The sequence below is a fragment of the Neopsephotus bourkii genome, unplaced genomic scaffold (genome assembly GCF_033783945.1).
Source record: "Neopsephotus bourkii isolate Nb327-2 ecotype Australia unplaced genomic scaffold, CSIRO-AGI_Nbou_v1 NB_1027, whole genome shotgun sequence".
Lineage (NCBI taxonomy): Eukaryota > Metazoa > Chordata > Aves > Psittaciformes > Psittacidae > Neopsephotus > Neopsephotus bourkii.
The window spans coordinates 1,482,951-1,506,776 of NW_026901516.1; the positions used below are offsets into that span (position 1 = coordinate 1,482,951).

At 40.5% G+C, this 23,826-nt stretch overlaps 2 protein-coding genes across 5 annotated transcripts in view; one reads left to right on the top strand and one right to left on the bottom strand.

The window, feature by feature from the left end:
- Positions 1–1,438: 1,438 nt before the first annotated feature.
- Positions 1,439–19,717, top strand: RMC1 (regulator of MON1-CCZ1). 4 transcript variants are annotated; one of them, XM_061360510.1, is made up of 20 exons: positions 1,439–1,522; positions 5,502–5,578; positions 7,955–8,039; positions 8,411–8,467; positions 9,550–9,636; positions 10,816–10,956; positions 12,455–12,558; positions 12,992–13,081; positions 13,191–13,296; positions 14,724–14,835; positions 15,658–15,702; positions 16,069–16,122; positions 16,432–16,560; positions 16,886–16,992; positions 17,703–17,822; positions 17,950–18,027; positions 18,192–18,296; positions 18,381–18,449; positions 18,592–18,817; positions 19,540–19,717. In XM_061360510.1, the coding sequence occupies exons 3-20, from the start codon at positions 7,956–7,958 to the stop codon at positions 19,617–19,619; spliced, it is 1,794 nt and encodes a 597-aa protein (XP_061216494.1). In that variant the 5' UTR covers positions 1,439–1,522; positions 5,502–5,578; position 7,955; the 3' UTR covers positions 19,620–19,717. The 4 variants fall into 4 exon arrangements, with proteins under 4 accessions (XP_061216494.1, XP_061216495.1, XP_061216492.1 ...); XM_061360507.1 differs by lacking the exon at positions 1,439–1,522 and adding an exon at positions 2,735–3,024; XM_061360508.1 differs by lacking the exons at positions 1,439–1,522; positions 17,950–18,027; positions 18,192–18,296; positions 18,381–18,449 and adding an exon at positions 2,731–3,024.
- NPC1 (NPC intracellular cholesterol transporter 1) overlaps positions 19,633–23,826 on the bottom strand; it is a 28,259-nt gene continuing 24,065 nt past the window's right edge. Inside the window, exons 22-25 of the mRNA XM_061360506.1 lie at positions 23,492–23,723; positions 22,308–22,421; positions 20,877–21,039; positions 19,633–20,261 (exon numbers count right to left, since the gene is read on the bottom strand). Of these exons, the coding sequence (XP_061216490.1) occupies positions 20,179–20,261; positions 20,877–21,039; positions 22,308–22,421; positions 23,492–23,723 (592 nt within the window). The 3' untranslated portion in view covers positions 19,633–20,178. The remainder of the gene's footprint in view (positions 20,262–20,876; positions 21,040–22,307; positions 22,422–23,491; positions 23,724–23,826) is intronic.

The window sequence follows — 23,826 nt, forward strand, 5'->3', positions numbered from 1 at the left end:
TCTTTTTTTCCTATTGCTACTTGTAAAACTAAAAATTGTGTATGGACACAGTGTGGGTGAATCTTTCATCCTTCTCCATCAAGGGCAAAATGAAAACTATGCACTGCAGTTATATGAAAATGTTCATTTAACAAACCACTTTGTTTATAAATGCAAAAATCTGGACCTTTTAAGTACATGGAATGTGGCTCTGATCGTATTTGTGAATACAACTGGGTGTTATAAGAGAAACAGTTCTGAATTCAACCAGCAGAGGACTTCCTTGGTGACGAAATGCTGAGGGCTGCATCCAAGTTGCGTAGCCCAGTGAGATCAGTTAGCTTCATTCTTGATATACAGATTATTCCAAGTAGTCAATTCTTGATAATATTCCTGTCTCTAAACTGGAATTCTGGGTAGATCATCAACCATTCTTACCACAAAGATAATCACAGACTATGAAAAATAAATGTTGATTATTGTTATTTTTAAACTAAGCTTTTTGCTTACAAGTACAAAAGAAATGCTCAATTTTGTCTTTTTGATGCTTTTATTCTTAATGTCTTTTTTTTTCCCTATTTTTTTTCTTTTTAGCAGGTTCTAAAAACCTAGCAGTGTTTTCTCTCCAGTGCATTTAAAGATGAACTGATGTAGTGGGATGGTTTGAAACTAAGAAATTTTGATCAGCTTCTTTTTAACTGATGACTGTTTCTGCTGCTGCTCTTTATCAAGAGCAGAATATAGTGTGGCTACAGTGGCATTCTCACAGTGTGCTGTGAAAATGATACTTTTCTTTTTTGTTGGAAAACTGATGGTGAAGTAAAAACTTAACATTTCGTGCAGGTATTCTTGCATTGTTCTTGGCATGGTACAGGCCTTCAAGGATTCCTCAGTGTGTTAGGGTAGGACTGCACTAAAGCATCCTGACAACTATATAAACAGTAAACAGCCTTGATGTTTATGCCAGTTTCATCCCAGTATATGGATATTCTTTCCCTTTCTAGACGAGACAGTTGTCTTGCACTTAACCCTCACTTTTAAAATAAAGGAACTTAGGTCTTTTGGAGACTTAAGTCCATTCCAGATTGCTCAGTGAAACAATTGTCCAAAGTAAAAGTATCAAGGAAAGAACAGAATAGGTACTGAGAGGAAGATGCTACAGTTATCAAAGCCCTTCCGGGAAACTTAAACGCTGCTGCTGCCAAATATAATACATTCTTCTCCTTCAGAGGTGGCTTTTAAAGTGAAAAGGGTAGTCCTATCCTAGGCTTATTACAAGTTTAATTTATTTGAGGAAAAAAAATACAAAGCAGTTGCTAGTACCTTACAACATGCTTGTCTGGGAAAGATGCTCGTCATTAAGGATTTTTGCATCAAGTGAGGAGAGAGGACAGAAGTGAGGGGAAGGTGTTTTCTGAGGTGTCAGTTCAAACTGAGGCACCCCCTCCCCTTCACCCTGTGTACCTCAATTTCAATCTTAATATTCCTATTGCAGTTGCAGAAAGTGCTTTCTGGCCTGTTGGGAAGTAGGAGAAGGTTAAAAGTCAGTAGAATTCCTTAAATTTTGGCCTTGGATTAACTACCTTTGGGCTAAAATGCAAAAGATTTTTTTTTATTATGATTACTATTATTTTGTAAAGATTGATACATTCTAAGGTACTTTAAATGCTGCAGAAATACTCATCCTCTCTCATTAGCATAGAATCGTCCAATGATGCAGAAAGGCCTTGCAGAATAACTTGTGGTAAGTCCTTATCGTGACGTTAGTTTCTCGTCTGATGTCCCAGTTGGACTAACTGGGTTGCAAGTTAGCAAGTGGTTGTTCACATTATACCATGTTAGTATCTGATACTTCAGTTTCTCCTTTACTAAGTGGTGTCACTCGGCTCTAATCTGAAAACTTCTAAATTGGTATGATGATCTCAGGCTTTTTTCATTTTCCCCTTTAGTGTTTATTTCCCTTTCTAAACTAATAAGCAAATACAACTTATGTTCTCACTTGATTTCTAAATTATACTGTAGGTTTTGCAACTACTGAACTAAGGCATTAGCCAGAGCATCAACTGGTAAACCCCATTAGCTGGTTTATTTTCCAGCTAAAATACAAGAAATGCAAATGCCAAGAAACAACCCAGACTTAAACAAGGTTTTCATAGAGTCACAGAATGGTTTGGGTGGGAAGGGACCTTAAAGATCATCCAGTCCCAATCTCCCAGGCCACGGGCAGGGATGCTTTCTATTACACCAGGTTGCTCCAAGCCCCATCCAACCTGGCCTTGATCACTGCCAGGGAGGGGGCAGCCACAACTTCTCTGGGCAACCTGTGCCAGTGTCTCTGTGCCAGGGAAGAACTTTTTTTCTAATATCTAATCTGAATCTTCCCTTTTTCAGTTTAAACCTATTGCTACAGTCTGTGATGAAGGAGTCCCATATTTCTTGTAGGCCCTCTTTAGGTACCGGAGGGCTGCTGTAAGGTCTCCCCTGAGCCTTCTCCAGGGCTCAAACATTTTACCAACATCCCCACTATTCTATTAATATTGTTCCTGACACAAGGGCTACTTCAGGATATAATTTCCAGCTAGCCAGTCTAACAGCGGTTTCATGTGTATCGATAGCGCCTGTTCCTGGTGCTGGAGCACGGACTCACCGAAGCAGCGCCGCGAGGAGGCCGGCGGGGCGGGTGGCGTATCACGAGGCCCGTGTGGGAAGTGCCCGGCCCTCCGCCCGCCGGTGCCTGAGTGCGCGGCGCCTTTAAGGCGGGCGGCCTCGCGTCACGGGCGAGGGGAGTGTAAACAGGAAGCGGCCGAGCCGGGAGCGCTCGCCGGGGGCCGCTGGTGCTGAGTGACTCGTGCCGCCGCCGCCATGAGCCGCGAGCCGCCGCCGCCGGGCGAGGAAGAGGCGGCGGGAGGAGGAGGAGGGGAAGGAGCAGACGGGAGGGCGAGGGCCGCGGAGGGCGGTTGCTACCTGGCGCTGTGCGCGCGGCCCGTGCACTTCGAGAAGGCCAACCCCGTCAACTGCGTCTTCTTCGATGAGGCCAACAAGCAGGTGGGGACGGTGGCGGCGGCGGCGGCGGCGGCGGCGGGAGGCCGCGCTCCCCCGCGCTGACAGACCGGCGGGCGGATCCCGAGCACCCCCGCCATGCCTCGCGGGGTTCTGCAGGCGGGGCCGCGGCTTCAGGCCTGTTGCCTGAGCCTTTCCCGCTGCTGCGCTGCTGCCCCTCTGACAGAGCCGTGTGGAGGTTCTCATGCCTGGGTCTCCCCATGCCTGTCCTCCCTGGGCTGCTGAGCGTGGGCCTGGTTAGGTTAGATATAAGGAGAAAGTTCCTTACAATGGTGGTGGTGAGGCGCTGGCACAGGTTGCCCAGAGAAGCTGTGTGTGCCCCATCCCTGGCAGTGCTCAAGCCTAGGCTGGACGGGGCTTTGAGCGCCCTGGTCTAGTGGAAGGTGTCCCTGCCCTTGACAGATGAGTTTTAAGGTCCCTTCCAACCCAAACCAGCTATGATTTTGCGAGACTGCTGTGGTGTGAGGTCTTCCTGCTGGGAGCCTGGTTCAGGACCTGTCATCTTGAGTAGAGACGGCAGTATTGTTCCGAAGTGCCTCAAAGTAGCTATGTTAGGTTGAATTTCAGCTGCTTTTACTTCTGCTGCTGTAAGGTCTTCTGGGATTTTTCAGTCAGCACTTTTTGTTTCAATTTCGAATGTCCCATCATTACCGCCAAACTTTGTCGCTTCACTGTTGGCTTCATTTCTCTGTATACTTACAAAAACTAATTGTAGCTTCACTTGTGGCTCAGACCTGAATGGGCACTTTGCTTTTAATTTCTTGGCTTTGGTTCTTTTAAATGCATTTGTCTTTAATATTCCTATGGGCTTCTGAGTATTAAGCTCATTATAGCTAAAAGATCCATAGTCTGTCATGAGGCTTATATAGATGCAGATGTATTCCACAGTCTTCATTCCCATAACCATTTTGTGATCTCATCATTCACAGAATTGACATGGTCAGGTTTTCTTCCCTGTATAAATGTTATGATCTGCCATGTGCGGCATGGACACTGGCAGTGGCGTGTTTGGAGATGGGAGAGTATTTTTGGGATGTATTTCTTGCTGTTGCTCTCTGTTCAGAATTATTGGTATCTTTTCTCTTTATAAACCATAGTGCTTTGCTTATGTTTTGAGGCTGTATTGAAATAAGATTTCTTACATGTGTCTGTCAGGAGACACTATATCTCAGTGCAGGTGTGAGTAACTATACAGAAACTGGTTGTTAAGAGCACACTTGAAAGAAACTGTAATCTCAATTCTCCATGTTTTTTTTGCTACTCTAAAATTGCTTGATTTCCAGTGTCTTTGAATCACTTGTAACCAGCATTTCAGTGCCAGTTTCCCACATGAATGACCCTCGAAGAGATCTGTCATTGCTGTCTTCTCATCTCACAAAGATTAGGAGCATTGCCTTCATTTTCTATCTATAGCGATACTAAAAGTCACTAAGTATTTGCAGTTCTAGTAAGGCCGTAAACTTGTTTACAGTTTAGTCTTGTCACATGAGCATACTGGACCAGTAGAGTGGCTAATATTACAAAATAATATAGAAACATAGAATCAACTAGGTTGGAAAAGACTTTCAGGACCATCAAGTCCAACAACCATTATGTCAGGATTGCCAAGACCACTGCTGAACCATGTCAGTAAGGGCCTCATCTGCATGGTTTTTCAGCACTTCCAGGGAAAGTGATTCCACCACATTTCCTGGGAAGCCTGTTCCAATAACTGATCATAGTATGTCTGTGTGTATATGTATATATATATCTGTTATTTTGAGACCTGATCGGTGTGTCTGGTGATTCTGCACATACAGTAAGCCTAAATAAGGCACTCCCTGACTTTCTAAGATAAACTTTGTAACAGCATGGATTTTTAATTTTGTTTTAATGTTATCTTATTCTGGCTTAATAAGCAGTATAGCTGTAACAGGTTTTATACATGCGTATGTGCAGTTGTGCTAAAGGAATTCTTTGTTAGTGCAAGTCGGCCGAAACTTCTTAGGTGCATGCCAAACCGCAGATTACCATTAAACTAACTGTCTAATAACATGTTCAGACAAGATCAAGCTTCTGGGTCATTGAGTTGCCTCTCTTCCCAATCCCCAAGCTGATTTACTTTTTGTTTTAAAGTGTCCTCATGTCAGATACTTTTGCTAGTACCCAACTTAGGAAAATATTAATATATTAAAAAAGTGAGAGAAAAGCTTATACAGACTTGTACTGTGTTCACATGCCCAGTGGTTCAGAATATGCCTACAAGACTGTTACAGTACCATTAGAAACCCATCAACTCTAAGTAAACTTGGAGCTCCAGAGAAAGGAATTATTATTTACTGAATCTCAGTGTGAACTGACGGATTTGTGTAAGAGCAGAAATGGTGTCTAGTAAAAAAAAGAATCAAAGTATGGCTTATAGAAAAGACAGCATGTTAATAAGCATGGAATAAGCTACAAATATGTTTGCAACTTTTTCATAGGTTTTTGCGGTTCGATCCGGTGGAGCTACAGGAGTTGTTGTTAAAGGTTTGGAGGATAGAAACCCTATTTCTTTCAGGTAGGACACCTTCATCTTTGCTGCCTTGGGATGGAATTCTGCAATCTTAAAATTGTGTGGTACTTATAGGCCTGATCTACTGTAATTCAGGCATAAAACTTGTAAGTTAGTCATGGTCATCTTTTGATTTTTGTTCTTTAACCGAATCTTGCAGTTAAGATGGCATGCTCTGCCTTCATGAAATTTATAGTCTTCGTTATGGGGTGGGGTGGAAGACTGTAGGTTATTAGGTTGTGACTTCCTTTTTTAAACAGCAGTGTTTTAATAAGACATGCTATATATGTGAGAGAGTGTGGGGATTCCTACAACAGCAGTGACTTATCCAAAGATGCAAATTAAACAAAATGAAATAAACTTGAACTGTGATTTCCCAATTTCATGCCTGTGATTCAAGCACAGTGTTTCCAACATGTAGGTTTCTTCCATCCTTTTTCTTGTTTAACCTAAATTGGCTTTTTTTCTGTTTCCTGTGGAAGCATTTTATTTTGCAGAATCTGACCAACAGTGCTTTCAGTGGAACTTTTGCCTTTAGAAGACTGTTTTATATATGCCTTTAAGAGTGATAGCTCTTTGATCTCTGTCCAGATGTAAGGAATTATTCTTTTACTTGGAAGTTACTTCAGTTCAAATGCAGATGAAGCAGTTTGTAGACAAGGTGTGTTTACTGCTATCTGTCAGGAATTACATGGGGACTGTCCTGAGAGTTGCTGTTTTGTTTGACTTTTTTATTTGACTACCCTTGTCACAAATCCTGACAGCTGAAAATACTCAGTGAACTTCAGGAGGTTCCAGTTTTCCTGCATCACTAGCTCTCTGGACTTCATAACACATACTGGAAATAGAACTACTTTATAGGGATGCTGGGGATGGACACTTCATTAGCGACTGTAGTGGTAGGACAAGGGGTAATGGGGTAAAACTTAAACAGGGGAAGTTTAGATTGGATATAAGGAGGAAATTCTTTCCTGTTAGGGTAGTGAGGCACTGGAATAGGTTGTCTAGGGAGGTTGTGAATGCTCCATCCCTGGCAGTGTGCAAGGCCAGGTTGGACGAGGCCTTGGGTGATATGGTTTAGAGCAAGGTGTCCCTGACCATGGCAGGGGGGTTGGAGCTTGATGATCTTGAGGTCCTTTCCAACCCTAACTATTCTATGATTCTATGATTCTATGGAGAAATCACATGTTCACACAAATGTTCTTTCCCTGACCCTTTCTCCTGACATGAGTCAGCTTCAGTGTGTGCTTGCAACCCAGAAAGCCAACTGTATCCTGGGCTGCATCAAAAGGAGCATGACCAGCAGGTCGAAGGAGGTGATCCTGCCCCTTTATTCTGCTCTCGTGAGACCTCACTTGGAGTATTGTGTGCAGTTCTGGTGTCCTCAACATCAAAAGGACATAGAACTGTTGGAACAAGTCCGGGGAGGGCCATGAGGATGATCAGGGGACTGGAGCACCTCCCCTATGAAGATAGGCTGAGAAAGTTGGGACTGTTCAGCCTGGAGAAGACTGCATGGAGACCTCATAGCAGCCTTCCAGTATCTGAAAGGGGCCTATAGGGATGCTGGAGAGGGACTCTTCATTAGGGACTGTAGTGATAGGACAAGGGGTAATGGGTTAAAACTTAAATAGGGGAAGTTTAGATTGGATATAAGGAGGAAATTCTTTCCTGTTAGGGTGGTGAGGCACTGGAATGGGTTGCCCAGGGAGGTTGTGAATGCTCCATCCCTGGCAGTGTTCAAGGCCAGGTTGGATGAGGCCTTGGGTAATATGGTTTAGAGTGAGGTGTCCCTGCCCATGGCAGGGGGGTTGGAACTTGATGATCTTAAGGTCCTTTCCAACCCTAACTATTCTATGATTCTATGATTCATGCCAATTGTACTGATGCTTGTTTGGTAAGAATATTTTTTTTTTTTTTAAATGGTATGAAAACAGCTTCACTCTCCCTCTAACATCAGAAATTCTTCTAGAGGATGTGTCCTAATGGGGAGGCAGATAGGCTTGCATCAATTAGTGGTAGCTCTGGAAGTAAAGGAGCTTGGCTGCAGGGTGTTGGTGAGTGTCACAAGACTCCAGACTTACTGGAACAGAACTGAGAACTCAGGTTTGAATGGTCCCAACAGTTGTCTAGCTCTGCATTGTAGGCCAACAGAGCTGAACATCTGTGGTAACTTCAGGTGCTAATTCAGGACTTCTGAAGAGTGGACTGCTGTTATCTTTCAGTCTGAATTTTGAATCCTGTACTTCTTAGGCAGTGCTTATAAGTTGTATTCAAAAGCATTTACATTGCACTTTTTTTCCTGTCTCTTTTTGAGGGTATATTACAGAGATCTGTAAGAAGCTATTTTAGACAGTATTTCCATAATTTCTTTCTCTGTAGGATGGAAGACAAAGGAGAAGTGAAGTGCATCAAGTTTTCCTTGGGGAACAAGATACTGGCTGTGCAGAGAACTTTGAAGAGTGTGGTAAGAAACCCGCACTGTACAGATAGGGAATTGGAGCTGAAAGTCTACTTGCAGTACCCAAGTAGAAGCTCAGACAAATGTTCAAGAGGTCTCATGGCTAACAACAGCTGCAGTGAAAATTCCTCTATCATCCTCAGAGGCTGAATAGGCAACATTGTTGTCTTGCTAGTGTTCTCATTTAATAAAACGCGTGGGGGGAGCCAACTTCTATAACGACTTCCATATCAGGGGTGAAGTGGAATATAGTAAGTCATGTTTATCTTCAGTATGTCCAAAAGAATTTGAAAAACGAATAACTATTCTCTTGTACCTATGTATGTATCTTCTCTGTGCTTTGGAATTGCTAATACACTTTATGGGTGTTTTTGCAGGATTTTTTGAATTTTATTCCAGATAGCCCTCAGCTAGAGTATACACAGGAATGTAAGGTAAGTTAAAGGTGCCAAGCTTATATGCCTAGATGAATCTCTACTGTATTGGTGGCCTCTACTCTACAAGAGAACTGATTGAGATACCTCCCAAATACTAACATTAAATAAATATGTAGCCACTACTGCCTATCTGAATTAAACAAACAGGTATTAACAATACCGGAAAAACCTTCCTCGTCCAGTCACTGTAATTCTTTCCTAGAAGGGACTGGAAATGCTATGACAACAAATGCTGAGGCAACAAATGTCAGAGTTTGGGAAAGAGAAGAGACAAAGTGCTGATGATAGAGAAACAGCAGGCAGTAATTATACTAATGCCAGATATGTTAATGTGGCTGCTTTACCCTCGTTTCACCGATCAGTGTTAGTAAGCTATTACCAGTTTGTGTGCTGTTTGGTATTTTTAAACAACCCTTTTTATTTTTTATTTTTTTAATTATTATTTTACCAGAAACATTGCTTGGTACTTTTCAATTTTTAACTAAGATAAGTTACGTTTTGGGGTATTCTAAAGTGAATTTTTAAACATCTGATTTGCACAGATCCCTTTATTCCTGTAGACTTCAAAGCTGAAGCAGTCTGATTCATTATTAGAATTACACGTTTGAGTAAATCATTCTAGCAAAGCATTTATGGTAGTGTTCTGAGTGAAGTCAGGGCAAATACTTCCACTTAGCTCTTAATTTCTGTTAACATAAGGAACCTGCTTTTCATGGCAGGAATTGGTTGAATTTGCAGTATGGTTTGAACCATCAGAACTTGGTTGTATTTAGGGCGAAAAGAAAATTTGACTGTGTAATAAACTTGTAAATCTCGCATGCTGCCAAAAATTCAGGTCGTAGAGCAGTTGTGTTCAATCATTGTTTTGGAAGTTTTTACACAAGTACATGATGATGATGAGTACATGAGTACATAAGTACATGCATGATGCAGGGTCTCCAGTTAACCAAAAGTATTAACTCCAGTGATTTGGTAACTAAATTGCTTTTGGTCATGTGTTCTTCATTTAGTAATATTAACTTATTTGAATAGTTAATTATTCCAAGTAAAAGAGTGTCTGTTTGCTTGTTTGTTAAAAGACAAAGAACGCCAATATTCTAGGATTTTGCTGGACAAGCTCAACAGAAATTGTCTTCATCACAGATCAAGGAATTGAATTCTACCAGGTAATACAAATAACTCCTGCAGGACGTATCTACAGAACTGAAAATGTAAATTTGTGATGGTTTCTTTAAATTCCTTTCTTCTTGCTCTCATTGAGAAAGCAAACTACTAAAACAATAAAATTCTGCCATTTTGTTTGCAGACTGTGATTATTTTGCTTTGCGAGGAATACATTTTTGAGGCAGAGGGAATTTATTATCAACAGGTTATTTAGCAGAGCTAACAAAGACTGTGCATAAAGGAGTACCTAGTTGCTCTTGGTTTGCATGTAGTATTCATGTATATGGGTATGTATATTTAAATCTAATGTAAAATACCACTTCATGCAAAACAAGTCAGCATTAGGGAGGACATGTACATGATTAAAATGTAGCAAAGAACAAATAATTGACTAGATACCGATGCCCACCTGCAAAGGAGCAGTTTTCTCCTACGTTGATCTCATTGTCTGAGTTCCTCTGTATTATGTGTATTAACCTTTGCATACGTTTTTGAAGAAATCTAATGAATAAATAGCCCTTTCTGACATTCATGATGAGGAATGTTATGAATGTCCTCCGAAGTTGGGCACTTCCCAATAGTTCCAGTCCTGGAGCTAAGACGTGGTGTCTTGCATAATTACTAACAGTAAAGAAAGTAACAGAAAAAGCAGCAGCATTTACTGCTGATTGAGGGGGAAAATATGTTTGACACCTAAGAGATAATGAATGTCAACCCTGCAAATAAAAGGGCTGACTCAAGTAAGTGTGTTTTAAAGGAAAAGTTATTTAAGACCTTAAAATGAAAAACATTAATTTATATACTGTCTTAGTTCTTAAAATAAAAGGTTAAGGAAGTGGAGGAGTGCAGGTAGCAAGAATACTGTAATAACATTTTATTAAAACTTCACTAGTTGTGTCTAGGTGTTTTCTCCATTATGGACAGAACTTATATCCAGACCTGGATAAGGGGAAAACACAGCACCTTTCAGCTTGTTAGGATCTGAGGAGGATTTGATGTGCATTTCCTTAGCTACAGTAAATGGGGGCCTAAGCTGTGATTGTCAGGTTTGTGATTTAATTCTAGCACCGTAAATGCGTTTACACGTAAGTTTCTCACTTAACATTCCTAGCAATTCTGTAGTATCACTTACGTTGTTGGAATACTGACAGTAATACAATGCTAATATCCTGGTTTTTCAGGTATTACCAGAGAAACGAAGTTTAAAACTTCTGAAGAATCAGAGTATTAATGTCAACTGGTACATGTATTGTCCAGAGAGCTCTGTTATTCTTCTTTCAACCACTGTCCTTGGCAATGTCCTGCAGCCATTCTATTTCAAGGTAAAGGGATGTATTCCAAACTTTTCCTTTTGTGTGCTGCTTTTTTTAGCCTGCTTCTTCACTCAAATATTATGTTCTTATTCCTGTGCTTCTTACAAGAGGTGCATGTGTTCATATTCTTGTAGGATTATGAGCAAAACACAAAGCAAATATCTATGAGATAGTGCCAAGGTGATGGCTTAGAATTAAGTAATTTGCTCTTTCTTATGTTGTCTTTGGAAAGAGGTCTGTCCAGCTACTGTTGGACCTTAAAAATGGAGGAAAAAAAATACACAATATTTGACACCTTGAATACATTTCAAGAGATTATTTACTTTTGATATGAGCTTTGGCATTCTGTAGTACGGTAATGACAAATAAGGGCCTTTCACTTGTGACTGTAATTACAACCTTCCAAATGTGAGGGAATGATTTTGAAAAAGACAAAAAGTAGCACAATAAGAAACAATTATTGTCCCAAGCTTGCTAGGAAAATATTTTTATTACTGTCTTGAAAAGGTGTTTAGTGAAAATTAGAATCTGTTTTAAGTTAATCACACTGTAATTATAAGGTGAAGAATTACAGCATTTGTCTTGCTTCTGTCAAAGGATTAGTAAGATTTCTGTGGTAGTCTAAGGAAAGAGATTAAAAAGCAGTTTATTCAAATGGTTTCCTGGTTTGTGTTGATCATGTGCACTGCATCCTGAAATGACATTCTCGTAGGTGGCTGGTGGAACTTGCTAGCCTCTCACAGTTTTCTTTTTAAGGGCTTAGGTCATGCTTTTCCCCTCGTTGACATTTTGTGTTGAGTTGCAGCTTGAAGCTAAATAGTTATTACTTTGCGTTCAGAAGGTAATCTTTAAAGGTCTCTTGAGAAATAATCTTTGAAATGTTCTGAAATAATCTTTGAAAATAGAGCTCTAGCAAAAGAGATATTGCTGTAGCATTCACACTTCACACTCAAGAATGAATGAATGAGAATGGGAAGTGAATTTCAGTTGAAGCTTTGAAAACCCTAAAAACTTGTTTAAATACAAATTCCATAGTAAAGGTGAAGAGGAGAGGGGAAACATTATGCAGGAGCAGGGATAGGCTCTAAGGCAGATTGTGCATTTAGCAGGAACTAAAGGAAACTGTGACTGATAGGAGGTACTGATATTTCTCCTTTCCAGTAAGCAGTTATTCATGACTTGGAGGATATACTTTGCTGGAAGAGAGAAAGGAGGGAAGAGAGCTGCTATTTGAGATGCCTAGGTCAATTGTAAATGGGATTTGTATAGACATTTGTCTTGACTTACTAGCTGAAGCTGGTGTTATAAAATCAAGATGATAAAGCTGCTAAAATTGTAACAGTAGAAGCACGTGTTGAATCATGCACTTCGTGTCAATGCCTTTCTTCTTTTTGGCTACTGCCACTCTTGGCCTCCTGGGAGTGCTGTTGATACAGCATTTGATTAACGGTTGCTTGAGACCTCTGGTTTATGTCTTAATAATTATTTATTTTTTCCTGCTTAACAGAGCGGAACAATGTCAAAGCTATCAAAATTTGAAATAGAGTTACCTGCAGCACCCAAGTCATCCAAGCTCAGCCTTTCTGAAAGAGATATTGCTATGGCTACAATGTATGTATCTAACTAATTAAGCCTTCCTTGGAAAAGTGTTACAGTTCAGGGGATGCTGAGAGAAGATAAGAATATTAACTTGGTTGTATTTGTTTCTTGTTCTAGCAGTACTACTGCATTAAAGTGCTTCAGTTACTGCCAAGAACAAAGCCTCTAAACAGTATCGTAGAGCTGGTTTACATTAAATGTTCTTGATTTGTACAGAAACTTTGAAAATGTTCATTTCTTTAACTGGTGTGTTGATAGAGTTGGTCACAGATGCCCAACTTGCATGAGTCTAGGCTGTGCCATGTGACTTATCAAGTGCTGGTTTAGTCCTGATTAATAATTACTTGACTTGGGTAATCTCTCATCTTTTAGGATAAGTATGGCTGTAGTAGACTGGTTAGAGCTCTTACTTGAAAATAATGCTGTAATCCCATTGTTTTGTTAGATACGGACAGCTTTATGTTCTTTATTTGAGGCATCACTCAAGGACTTCCAATAGTTCAGGAGCAGAAGTGGTCCTCTATCACTTACCCAGGTAAGAACAGAATGAAGAACACTCATGGTGATTCACATGTAAGAGACATACTGTTTTCCAGTTTAAACAGCGTTACTGACCAGCTCTCATAACCTGTTTGTTTCCATAGAGAGGGCTCCTGTAAGAAGACACACATTTTAAAGCTGAACAGAACTGGGAAGTTTGCACTGAATGTTGTGGATAATTTGGTGGTAGTCCATCATCAGGATACTGAGGTCTGATTTATTTTTTTTATGATTGTAGAATCATAGAATAGTTAAGAGTTGGAAAAGAGCTTAAGATCATCAACTTCCAACCTGCTGCCATGGGGTTGCCATGTTGTGCCTTAACTTTTGAAAGTCACAGGCAGACTTTAATAACAGTGCCTGTTAGCCCTAGAAATGGTCTGCATGTGCTTAGCTTTGCAAAAAGCCAGAGTTTTTGCAGGAACAAACCCATAAGGGTAGAAGAGATTCAGAGTTATCCTTTTAGCTTGCTGGGCTAACATTTAGTCAGGGCTGTTGTTAATTCCTGGGGTTTATACTTTCTTTTTAATTCCTGTTAGTCTCCTATGATACTCTCATGCTGTACTGTGTAGGCTTTTAAGGCAGCATATGAAGAAGTAGAGTTAAATTGGGTACTAAATTATGAAACCTGGGAACTTTCACATTGCAAACATTTGAATGTTACATGACACAAACATATGCTGCTTGAGTTTCAAGGCCCAGCTCTGCAAAAACTTACATGGACTCAAGTGATCTTATGCATATGGTAGTGTGGGTAGAACTTGTTTGTCTGTAGTCTCAGGAGCAAGGCTTGATCAGTGGTGAAGCTAGGGAGGTATTTTGCTCTTAACTTGTGGAAGGGCTGTGGCTTCTTGTCCCTGTTCCTGAAGCTGCCCAAGAGAAGATAATACATCTTACCTCATTAGGATGGTTAGGTGATGCTTCAGCTGTAATTCACGTTAATTCTACACATTTAACCTAGAGTGCTTTTTCTTCAGCATTTTGGTTGAACCATGATATATAAACATAGAAAACAAAACCAGGGTAGGTTTATATTTTACCCTACATATACAAATAAGGTAGATGGTAGTAGTGGAAATCATGTTTCATTAGCACTGACAGTAAAGCTAATTTTCACTGTGCAAGGATAAGAATGTGCTACATACTGGGTGGAAGTGTTAGTGACCTGAGTTGAACAAGACTGAATGGTAAATGAATGGGGATATCCTAGGAAGATGCAGAATTTTCCTCAGTTTCTAGTATCTATAACTAAGCAGAGAATTCAAAAGGAATCTCTTGCAAGGGGATGTACAAGAGTCAGAAGGACATATACTAGGGCCTGTAGCGACAGTTTAAGGGGGAATGATTTCAAACTGAAGGGTAGATTTAGACTGGATACAAGCAAAAAATTTTTTACAGTGAGGGCGGTAACACTGTGGAACAGGTTCTCTAGGGAAGTTGTGGATGCCCCATCCCCAGAAGTGTTGCTTTGAGCAATATGGTCTAATGGAATGTGTCCCTGCCCCAGCAAATCTCTTCCAACCTAAACTATTCTCTAATGGAGAGCACGAGATGAAAATATGAAAAATCAGCCTGAATGCACCTAAATGGGGAGTAATTCCCACTTGTGAATACTAATTTTTTCTTCTCAATTGCAGACTTCAGTTATATTTGACATCAAGCTAAAAGGAGAATTTGATGGGTCTACTACTATCCATCAATTTGTACTTCCGCCTCGATCAATACAACCCTATCAAATACCTGTAGCAGGTATTACTCATATTGCTATATAATAAGTGTCTAACACTGTTATCAAGATTATCTTAATGTAACAGCTGGCACACCAGTGCTTCAGCTTTTAGGATGCTGGTTACTAATATTTCTATGGTGCATATTTAGGAGAGGGTGAGAGAGGAAAGAAGAAGGAATTGAGCATAAACCTGTGTTCCAAGCTTATGCCTACTACAGAAAAGTAGTCACCGTTAAGACTTCAACACTTAGATTCTTCTTTGATTACCTTTCTGTTCTCCTGTCCTAGAAGTGTAGCAGGTAATTACCGTCACGCTGGAAGTAGCTTGAAATAGTCTGAGCATAGTTCCACTAGCACAGGGCAAATCAGGATAGTTCTCTTTATGTAAGAGAAAGATGATTTTAAAGAGCTTCTAGAGGATGGACTGCACTTTAAACATCTGAGTTTAAGTCACTTACCGCAAGTATGACTGACAAATCTGCAGGGGGAGGTTTGTATTAAACAAAGATTAGGATGAGACCAGTCTTCCTTTTTACAGTTCTTACATAAATACAGCAGATGGCATCTATGTATGTGGAGTTACAGTACCAGTGATAGATACTCGTGCATGCATGGTGTCACTTGTCTGTTTTGAAGAATTTGTTTCTTCTCAGTATCAGACTTCATAGATGATCTGGCTAACATGAATGGGATTATCTTTTTTTGTCTGTGTGGTGTAGGACTGTTAGATGTGTTATAATCTATGTGTACTTTTCAGTGTAAGATTATAGTTTGTATTTTGTTAGCATAGGAGAGCTGTCAGAGAACTACTGTTCTTCACCTGATGTTATTTTTTACTGCAGGTCCAGCCTCTGTGACTAGTCAGTCTCCTGTTCCATGTAAACTCTGTATCCTTTAACTACTCTACAACTTCCTGAAGCCTTATTCTATGTACGATTGACCCATTAAGTCCAGCTTTAGCTGATTATACTTCAAGACAAAGTATGCTTTGTAAGAGACTAATGCTTTCACAGAACTATAATTATGGAAATCTAGTATACTACTATACTTGCTCATTTGAGATACAGGCATTAAATTACTGATAGGTACACTATGAAATTGTAGATATAATTCCAGTAGGGTTCAAGACTTCCAAGATAAGATGACAGTAAATGGAAGTACATTAATGGGATCTGCGTCACTACAGTAATGTGAATAGTAGCAACAGTGTAGAATCAAATGTTAACTATTGATGTTAGAACTTTAACATCCAGATTCTTCTTCTTGGATTGTCTTTCAACCTGATATTATCATCAGTGCAAGTGAAGGTAAGCAGTGAGCTGTCTCACTCTGCTGTACTCTGTGTCAAAGGGTGGCTGGTCTATACCTTCAGTGCACAAAGCAGCTTAAAACAGAACAACTAAGCAGATGTACCTAGTGAGATGAGTACTCTCAGTAGTAATAACTGAGATAACCACATTTTTACAACTTCTCAGGGGTAATGCTGCTATAAAACAGACTTGGAAAGGTAAATAAGTTACAATCCAGATGTGTTCTCATTTAAAGACTGAAAAGTTGGATATCTGGGCTATAGTATACAAGGCAATTAACTTTTCATTTTATTCCTTCAAATCAAGGTTACCTCTGGAGTCTTCAAGTGAAACTTGAACCTGTAGTTAACCTCTTGCTAGATAAAGGAAAGCTAATGGATTTCCTTCTCCAAAGGAAAGAATGCAAAATGGTTATCCTATCTGTGTGTTCTCAAAGTAAGTTCAAGTGCTTTGTCTGTATCTTGAATTTATACTTCTGCTTGTTCATAAATAATGACACAAGTTAGCTGGGTTGTTCTTAGATACAAGATCACCTCTGAAGCTAGCTTGGTCCTGGAAGATGGCATTTGCCTATACTTAATTTAAATTAGCAGCATGGAAGAATTCAACCCACTCCCCAGTTAGTTAAAACCTAACATGCCTGAAAGTGCTTTTTAAGTTTAGAATTAAGCTTAGAGCAGAGATCACCTCTTGAAAATGGCAACATTAAAGCCCCTGGTTATTTCTCCTCATAGTTCTTTTTTTCTTCTTATCTTTCCAGTGCTCAGTGAGCCAGAAAGGGGATCACTGTCTGTGATTGCAACTGTTTTTGACAAACTGAATCATGAATATAAGAAGTACTTGGAAGCTGAGCAAAGCTATACTATGGTAAACCATGTTAGCTACAGCAGCTTACAAAGATAGGACAATGCTATTTGCATTTCAGGTTGCATCATGGTAAAGGCATGCTCTTTTCAACTTAGGAAATTCAGGTCTACCCTAAGGTCCTGGCTGCCCCAGGCTTACAGGTGGTCTACCATGCAAGGTGCACTACCCTCCCCTACCACTCCCTTGTGGCAGGTGATGCACAGCTGATCTCCAGCATGACAAGTAACACACACTGGTGTTTGAAAGCAAAAGAGGGTAGAAGCTTAAAAAGCAGCTTGGAATATGTAACTTCTGAAGTAGTTCCCAAACTAGTGATTTCATGGCACACTATACCACTGTCCAACAGGTGCAGCCCTGATGCTTATGTTAAAACATCAAGTTCAAGCACTAACTCACATAGTACAGCCACATACTGAAAATCCTTTTAAAAGCCCAGGGCATGTGTCACAGTAAGCTTGATTCATCTCTTTGCTTTGAGGCAAACTATAGCAGCTACATTTACATTACTTTTAAAAGCAGTTGTAAGTTGAATACAGAAGCCCATACTGAACAGAATACATTCTGTATAATGTGACCACAGATGTGAACTTGCGTAGTAACAGAACATGTTTATAGTTATGTTCCCAGTGGAGAATGATCTCTGTACAGATAAGACTAACTAAAACTGTGCAACACTGCAGTCTTCTTTTAAAAGGGCTTTCTTCTTGCAGGTGGTAGAGGCAGGTCTGAGTAGAAGTAATCCACTCCTGAAACGTCCAGTTCGCACTCAAGCAGTTATTGACCAATCTGACATGTACACACACGTTTTATCTGTATTTACAGAGAAGAAGGTAAGTTAAGTGTTAGCCTATAGAAGGCTTTATTGTCAGGATTAGGTATTTTGATGCCCATCCTTATGGGGCGTCATTAAAAGGGGAAGCTATGCAAGTTCCACCTAACACTTTTTTTCTTGTTCAGGAAGAACCTCATAAGTTCACTATAGCAGTCCTGATGGAATACATTCGCTCTCTTAACCAGTTCCAGATTGCAGTTCAGGTAAGGTACTTAAACATGCCATGTGTATCGCCTTACTTCATGAAATGACGTGGAGTTTCTGACCAATCCTGGTCATATGTCCAAGTCCAATACAATGCTACCTTCTAGACAGTAAAAACTGGTATTGAGACATACCTTTGACGATGGTCTTCCTGCACTTATAGCACTACTTGTACGAGCTGGTCATCAAAACCCTTGTTCAACACAACTTGTTCTACATGCTCCATCAGTTTCTGCAGTACCATGTGCTCAGTGACTCAAAGCCTTTGGTATGTAAGACAGGTTATTTCAATAAGCTAGTGATAGAGCGGGCAGTCATCAGAATCTTAAGGTTATTTCTGCTTTTGGCCTAGGCTTGTCTGTTACTGTCCCTGGAAAGCATTTACCCTCCTGCACACCAGCTGTCTCTGGACATGTTAAAAGTAAGCATTTCAGACTATAGTAACTCCATGCCACATGTGGGTTAACTTATCAAACAACTTACCTGACCAAGCTTGAAGTGACTAGCTAGCATCTCAGTCACATGTTAGAAGCATAGTCTTACAGCTATGATTGACTTCACAGAGACTTTCCACAGCAAATGATGAAATAGTGGAAGTTCTGTTGTCCAAACACCAAGTTTTGGCTGCCTTGAGATTCATCAGGGGCATTGGAGGACATGACAGCATTTCAGCCCGCAAATTCCTTGATGCAGCAAAACAAGCAGAAGATGACATGCTTTTCTATACTATATTCCGATTCTTTGAACAAAGAAATCAGCGGTTACGAGGAAACCCCAGTTTTACACCAGGTAAGCAGTAAGCAATCAGATACTCAATTGTGCAAGTAGAACTAAGACTAGTTTCGCTTCCAGTCAAGTCTGAATTACAAGATAAAATTCGTGGTGCATTTTAGCCTGTAGACTTGCCTTCAAGCATACTTCCAAAGTTAACTTGTCATATCCTATTCTATACTGCATCCAGGAGTAAAGAGACAGAGCCAAACAGGAATTTGCAGATTAAGCTAACCTGTTTGGCCTGCAGTTGCTTGCACTTCTAAGCTTAGCTGAGTAATTATCTCTGATTAGCGCCTTCTCCTGAAGCCAGAAACTGGGTCAAGAAATCTTAAGAGTTCAGTTGTTTGTTTCTACAGATGACAAAAATTCAAGGCTCATTTTGTACTACAGTTCCTCTTACTTCAAAAACCACGTTACACTGGCTTGCACCAGCAACACAGTATCACCAGAGAGCCTGTAGGTGCAGAATCCCACTCCAATATCTTGTATCTTGGCAGTAAAGAACTTGTGGATATGAATCTGCTGGTGAAATACTGGAATTAGATCAAACTGCTTTACCATAAGAATCCTTGTCACAGAACAGGAGATGGCTCAGTATTCTACTGCTTTAAAATTATTAAACTCCTTTACTTAAAGGCATTAAAAATAAAAATTAGTACTTATGACCTGAGGTAAGTAAAACTACAGTCTTGTTTCTAAGTTTTAAAGTTAATGTCTGTCTCCCCTCCCCTCCTTAGGTGAGCACTGTGAAGAGCATGTCACCTTCTTCAAACAAGTTTTTGGAGAACAAGCTCTCATGAAGCCCACAACACTCTGAAAGGCTCTTCCACTGAAATGTATAAACTTAATTTATTGCATTTAAGTAGATTTTTGAACTACAAAATTGCTATTTTATAATAAAGTATATACAAGACATTTTGGCAAATAGTACTAAAAATATTACAACTTGTGATGGCTTCCCCCTAAAAATAGAGACAAAAATTGCATTGACCTGCATTTAAAAAATCAGTGTCAGTGGTTTAGCAGTCCGTTCTCCTACACATCACCTCCATTTCATTGACAAAATAAGCTATTCAAATCTCAAGACAGCTGGTTCAGGTTTCTAGAGGAAAAAGATGTAACCTCTTGACAACAGAAGTGTTTTAGTAATCTTAACACATCTAGTTTTAGTAATACTGTTACATGAGCCACACGGAGCATTTCCTGAGTTTAAAGCTATGTCCAAAGCTGCAGCTGATCTATTAGTTGAATCTGTGCAGGAGTCAAGTCAGTGGTGGTTAAAGTGTGATAGTCATAGAACATTGCTGCGCTTCAGTTCTTAAGAAGAGCTGGGCCTAAGCCACAGTTCATGTAGTCCACTGAACACAGGTTAAAAACTAGAAGTAGAGGAGTCGCTCCCGTTCTGTACCTCTGTTCCTCTCTTGTGCAGCACGAGTTTTAGCTTTATTTGCTGATGGGCCTGAGAGAGAGAAAACAGAGTTAATTCCCAAGTCTCAGCATTGCAGCTGATCAAGAAGCGTGGGTGAGCTAACTGTCTAGGTCTAGCTTAACATGGAGAAACATACTTCTGCTCAGTTGCTAGTAGCTGGCAACAGCAGCAAGGGCAGTAGGTGAATCTCCATCAGTCTTAACCCCCTTAAGTAAGGTTGAATTAGTCTGCCTTGAAGAGCCGCAGTCTATGCATGAATTCCCAAATTCAGGAGAATAGTATCTGGACCATCCAACATCCCACAGCAGGTTTGTTGCTTCCCCCTACCATCCTGTCCCCAGGCTGAGATACAAATAAATCGTGCTACTGTCTGTTGGGCCACATGGGCCTAGAAGCCACCTCCACAAAAGTCAGCACAGGGCACAGCTGCATTTGCTTCACCTAAGCATGCCCAAACAGTGAGCTTGCACTGCCACCAGTCAGCCCTTGCTTTCCAAAGCGAGCCTACTTGGGACGAATGAGGTACATTCAAGTACTGCTTTTGTATTTTCACAAACCTTTCCATTTCATGGGGAGAAATAGTGTACAGAGGCAGCTAGCCGTTTCTGTTTGAAGCATGTTTTGGAGCCAGCTGTCACATCTTACCTATGTAACTAAGCAGAACTGGAAGAAATATTAGTCCATGTGTTGCTCCCAGCAGAACCATAGCCAAATACATCTTGAAGTAGAATATCTTGAAGATTTGAGATTTGGAAAAAGCCAGTACTACAATTCCTCCAAATTTGGTCAGTGTGATACCACTGAAAACCTGTCGATAAGAAAACAAGTATTAAAGTGCTAAGTAGAATCACAGAATAGTTAGGCTTGGAAAGAACCTTAAGATCATCAAGTTCCAACCCCCCTGCCATGGGCAGGGACACCTCACACTAAACCATATCACCCAAGGCCTCATCCAACCTGGCCTTGAACACTGCCAGGGATGGAGCATTCACAACCTCCTTGGGCAACCCATTCCAGTGCCTCACCACCCTCACAGGAAAGAATTTCCTCCTTATATCCAATCTAAACTTCCCCTGTTTAAGTTTTAACCCATTACCCCTTGTCCTATCACTACAGTCCCTAATGAAGAGTCCATCCCCAGCACCCCATAGGCCCCCTTCAGATACTGGAAGGCTGCTATGAGGTCTCCACGCAGCCTTCTCTTCTCCAGGCTGAACAGCCCCAACTTTCTCAGCTTATCTTCATACAGGAGATGCTCCAGTCCCCTGATCATTCTCGTGGCCCTCCTCTGGACTTGTTCCAACAGATCCATGTCCTTTTAATGTTGAGGACACCAGAACTGCAGACAATACTCCAAGTAGGGCTCTTTATAATCCATTTGCTTAAGGCACTTAACATTTGCTAAAATACTTTATGTGATTTGAGGCTCCTACATGCAGCATACCTGCCTCCCCATTAGTCCTCAGAACCAAATCCAAAAACTAACTCAAGAGAGAAGTTCCAGTTCTTGGTCCCACTAGAAACAGACACCACAGGACAGTCTCAGTATGGTTAAAAACCCAGTATCTGTACAGCCACCTAGTTTTTTTTACTTTGGGCAGCTACAGATGAAAACTATCACTTGAAATGACTCACATTCAAGTGAAGGCCCAGTGCATGCATTACCAGAACAGTGTTCCAGCCCCAACCATGTCACTTAGACTGATATGATAGTACTGCCTAAATACTGAGCCCTGCTTGCATTCCGAAAGCTTCAGTTGAATCTCATATTCACAGATCTTTCCTAGTCGCCTCTGAGTATCTGGAAGAGGGAAGCACTTAATCCTAATGGGGCAATTCAAGGCTAACCCAACCTACTAGTTCAGCTAAAACTTTTAGCTGAGGTAGTAGTTCTACTATGAGGTAGTAGTAACAGACTAAAAATGTGAGTCTTCATCACCCATGTTAATAGTAGAAGCCTAAGAAGAGTTGTAAGCATTCCAAAAAGAAAAGGCAAAGGCCATCCTTATGACTTTATATTGGCATAGTTTGTGACTTGGTTACCCCTTTCCCCCCCCCAGTACAGTAGATACTTACTGAGCTGCCCATGTGAGACAGAGCTTCTTCTGCACGCTCTAGTCTACTGCCCTTAGTACTAACAGTGAACGCTCTTGTTACATGGCTGCAGAATTCCACAGCAATACCACAACTCTAGGGAATGAAAAGAGACATATGAAAACATCATTTCAGATGAGCATTTTGACGATAATGTCTCTACTCAGAACTCTATAGACAGGCTAGAAAAGTTCTGGCAGCTGTGATCAGTTCCCAGGATTAATGTCTTTGGACATTACAAGCTCAGCATTCCTTCCTTTCTAGGGGCTGTTCCAAGTATTGTACAGCATTTTACCGCCAGTTATTACTAATAGACAATCAGTCTGATTAAACAGGAATCAGAACATGAGGTAGTTTTGAAGAACGAAAGTCTCTTAATACCGTAGAAAGCTGGCTTCAACAAGGTGTGCACAGTGAACGCTGAACACTGAACTCAGTTTACAGCTATTACCTGCAATAACATTGCCTTAGAACAACACTGAGTATTCATGCTGATTTGCTACTATAGAAGTTCAACTAGTTAGTCATTTAACAATAATGAACTGCTGGTAAATCTTAGCTTTATCTGGCAGGTGGACTTGCGTGAACACATGCTTAGTTGTAACATGGGGCAACCATTTACTCCCATAACTTCCTCAGATTTGCCACAAATCTCTGGAAAACAAAGTAAGCAGAACTCCAGCACTCAGCTATTAGTTACTAAGTTCTGGAATGTTTCACCAAAGCAGTCTCTGCCGAAGTGGTTTATCCATTTATGCAGGAACAATAGTGGTGCTAGCACATCATAGATCTACTCTGGAGAAGATAAACACAGCAAAAGCCCTAACACTAGGCTATATATCCTTACCATTGGCATGAACAGCTTCTCTTGATGAGCAACAGCACCTATGCCTGTATAGTAGCAATACAACTAGCTACAGAACAGACTAGAACACCACCAGCTGCAGTACAGCTGACAGTTCAATGGCTTTATATGCTCAGTACTAAGACTAGTTGTTAGAATAAGCCTGTTTTCTAGGCCATCTAGATGTATTAAGATAGTTCAACTACTGTTCAAATGTCTGTCAAAATTTAGTAGAAAATACACATATATTCATGATAAGAATCAGTAAGACAATTGTTTTAAGACTTGGCAACAGAAGCAGAGAGATGTCTTGCTAACTTACCATGACAAGGTTTACTAATGAAACCGCATTCAAGCTGATGCCCCAGAGCCACATCACCCCAAACATGTTGATGATGATCATAGCAATAGTTATTGAAACTACAACAGCAGCCCATACTTCAAAACCAAGCAGCACAGTTGTCACCAAAAATATTGATCCCAAGGAGATGCAGAGGTTAAAGATAGCATCGTGCACAATTGTCAAGTACTGTTCATAGAAGACATAAAACACACTGTGGAAAGAAGAGAAGGTGTAGTTAGCAATCTTCCTTGTTACATGCTAATATTAGCTTCTGCACTACAGATAAAGTACTTCCCTCCTAACAGGGGTCGCCT

What these genes read in the sequence shown, in the direction of transcription:
- RMC1 (XM_061360507.1), top strand. Translation starts at nt 2,842, where the DNA reads ATGAGCCGCGAGCCGCCGCCGCCGGGCGAGGAAGAGGCGGCGGGAGGA. An exon ending in AAGGAATTGAATTCTACCAG is followed by an intron (nt 9,637 to 10,815) that starts GTAATACAAATA and finishes CTGGTTTTTCAG; the next exon opens with GTATTACCAGAGAAACGAAG. An exon ending in GTCCTCTATCACTTACCCAG is followed by an intron (nt 13,082 to 13,190) that starts GTAAGAACAGAA and finishes TTGTTTCCATAG; the next exon opens with AGAGGGCTCCTGTAAGAAGA.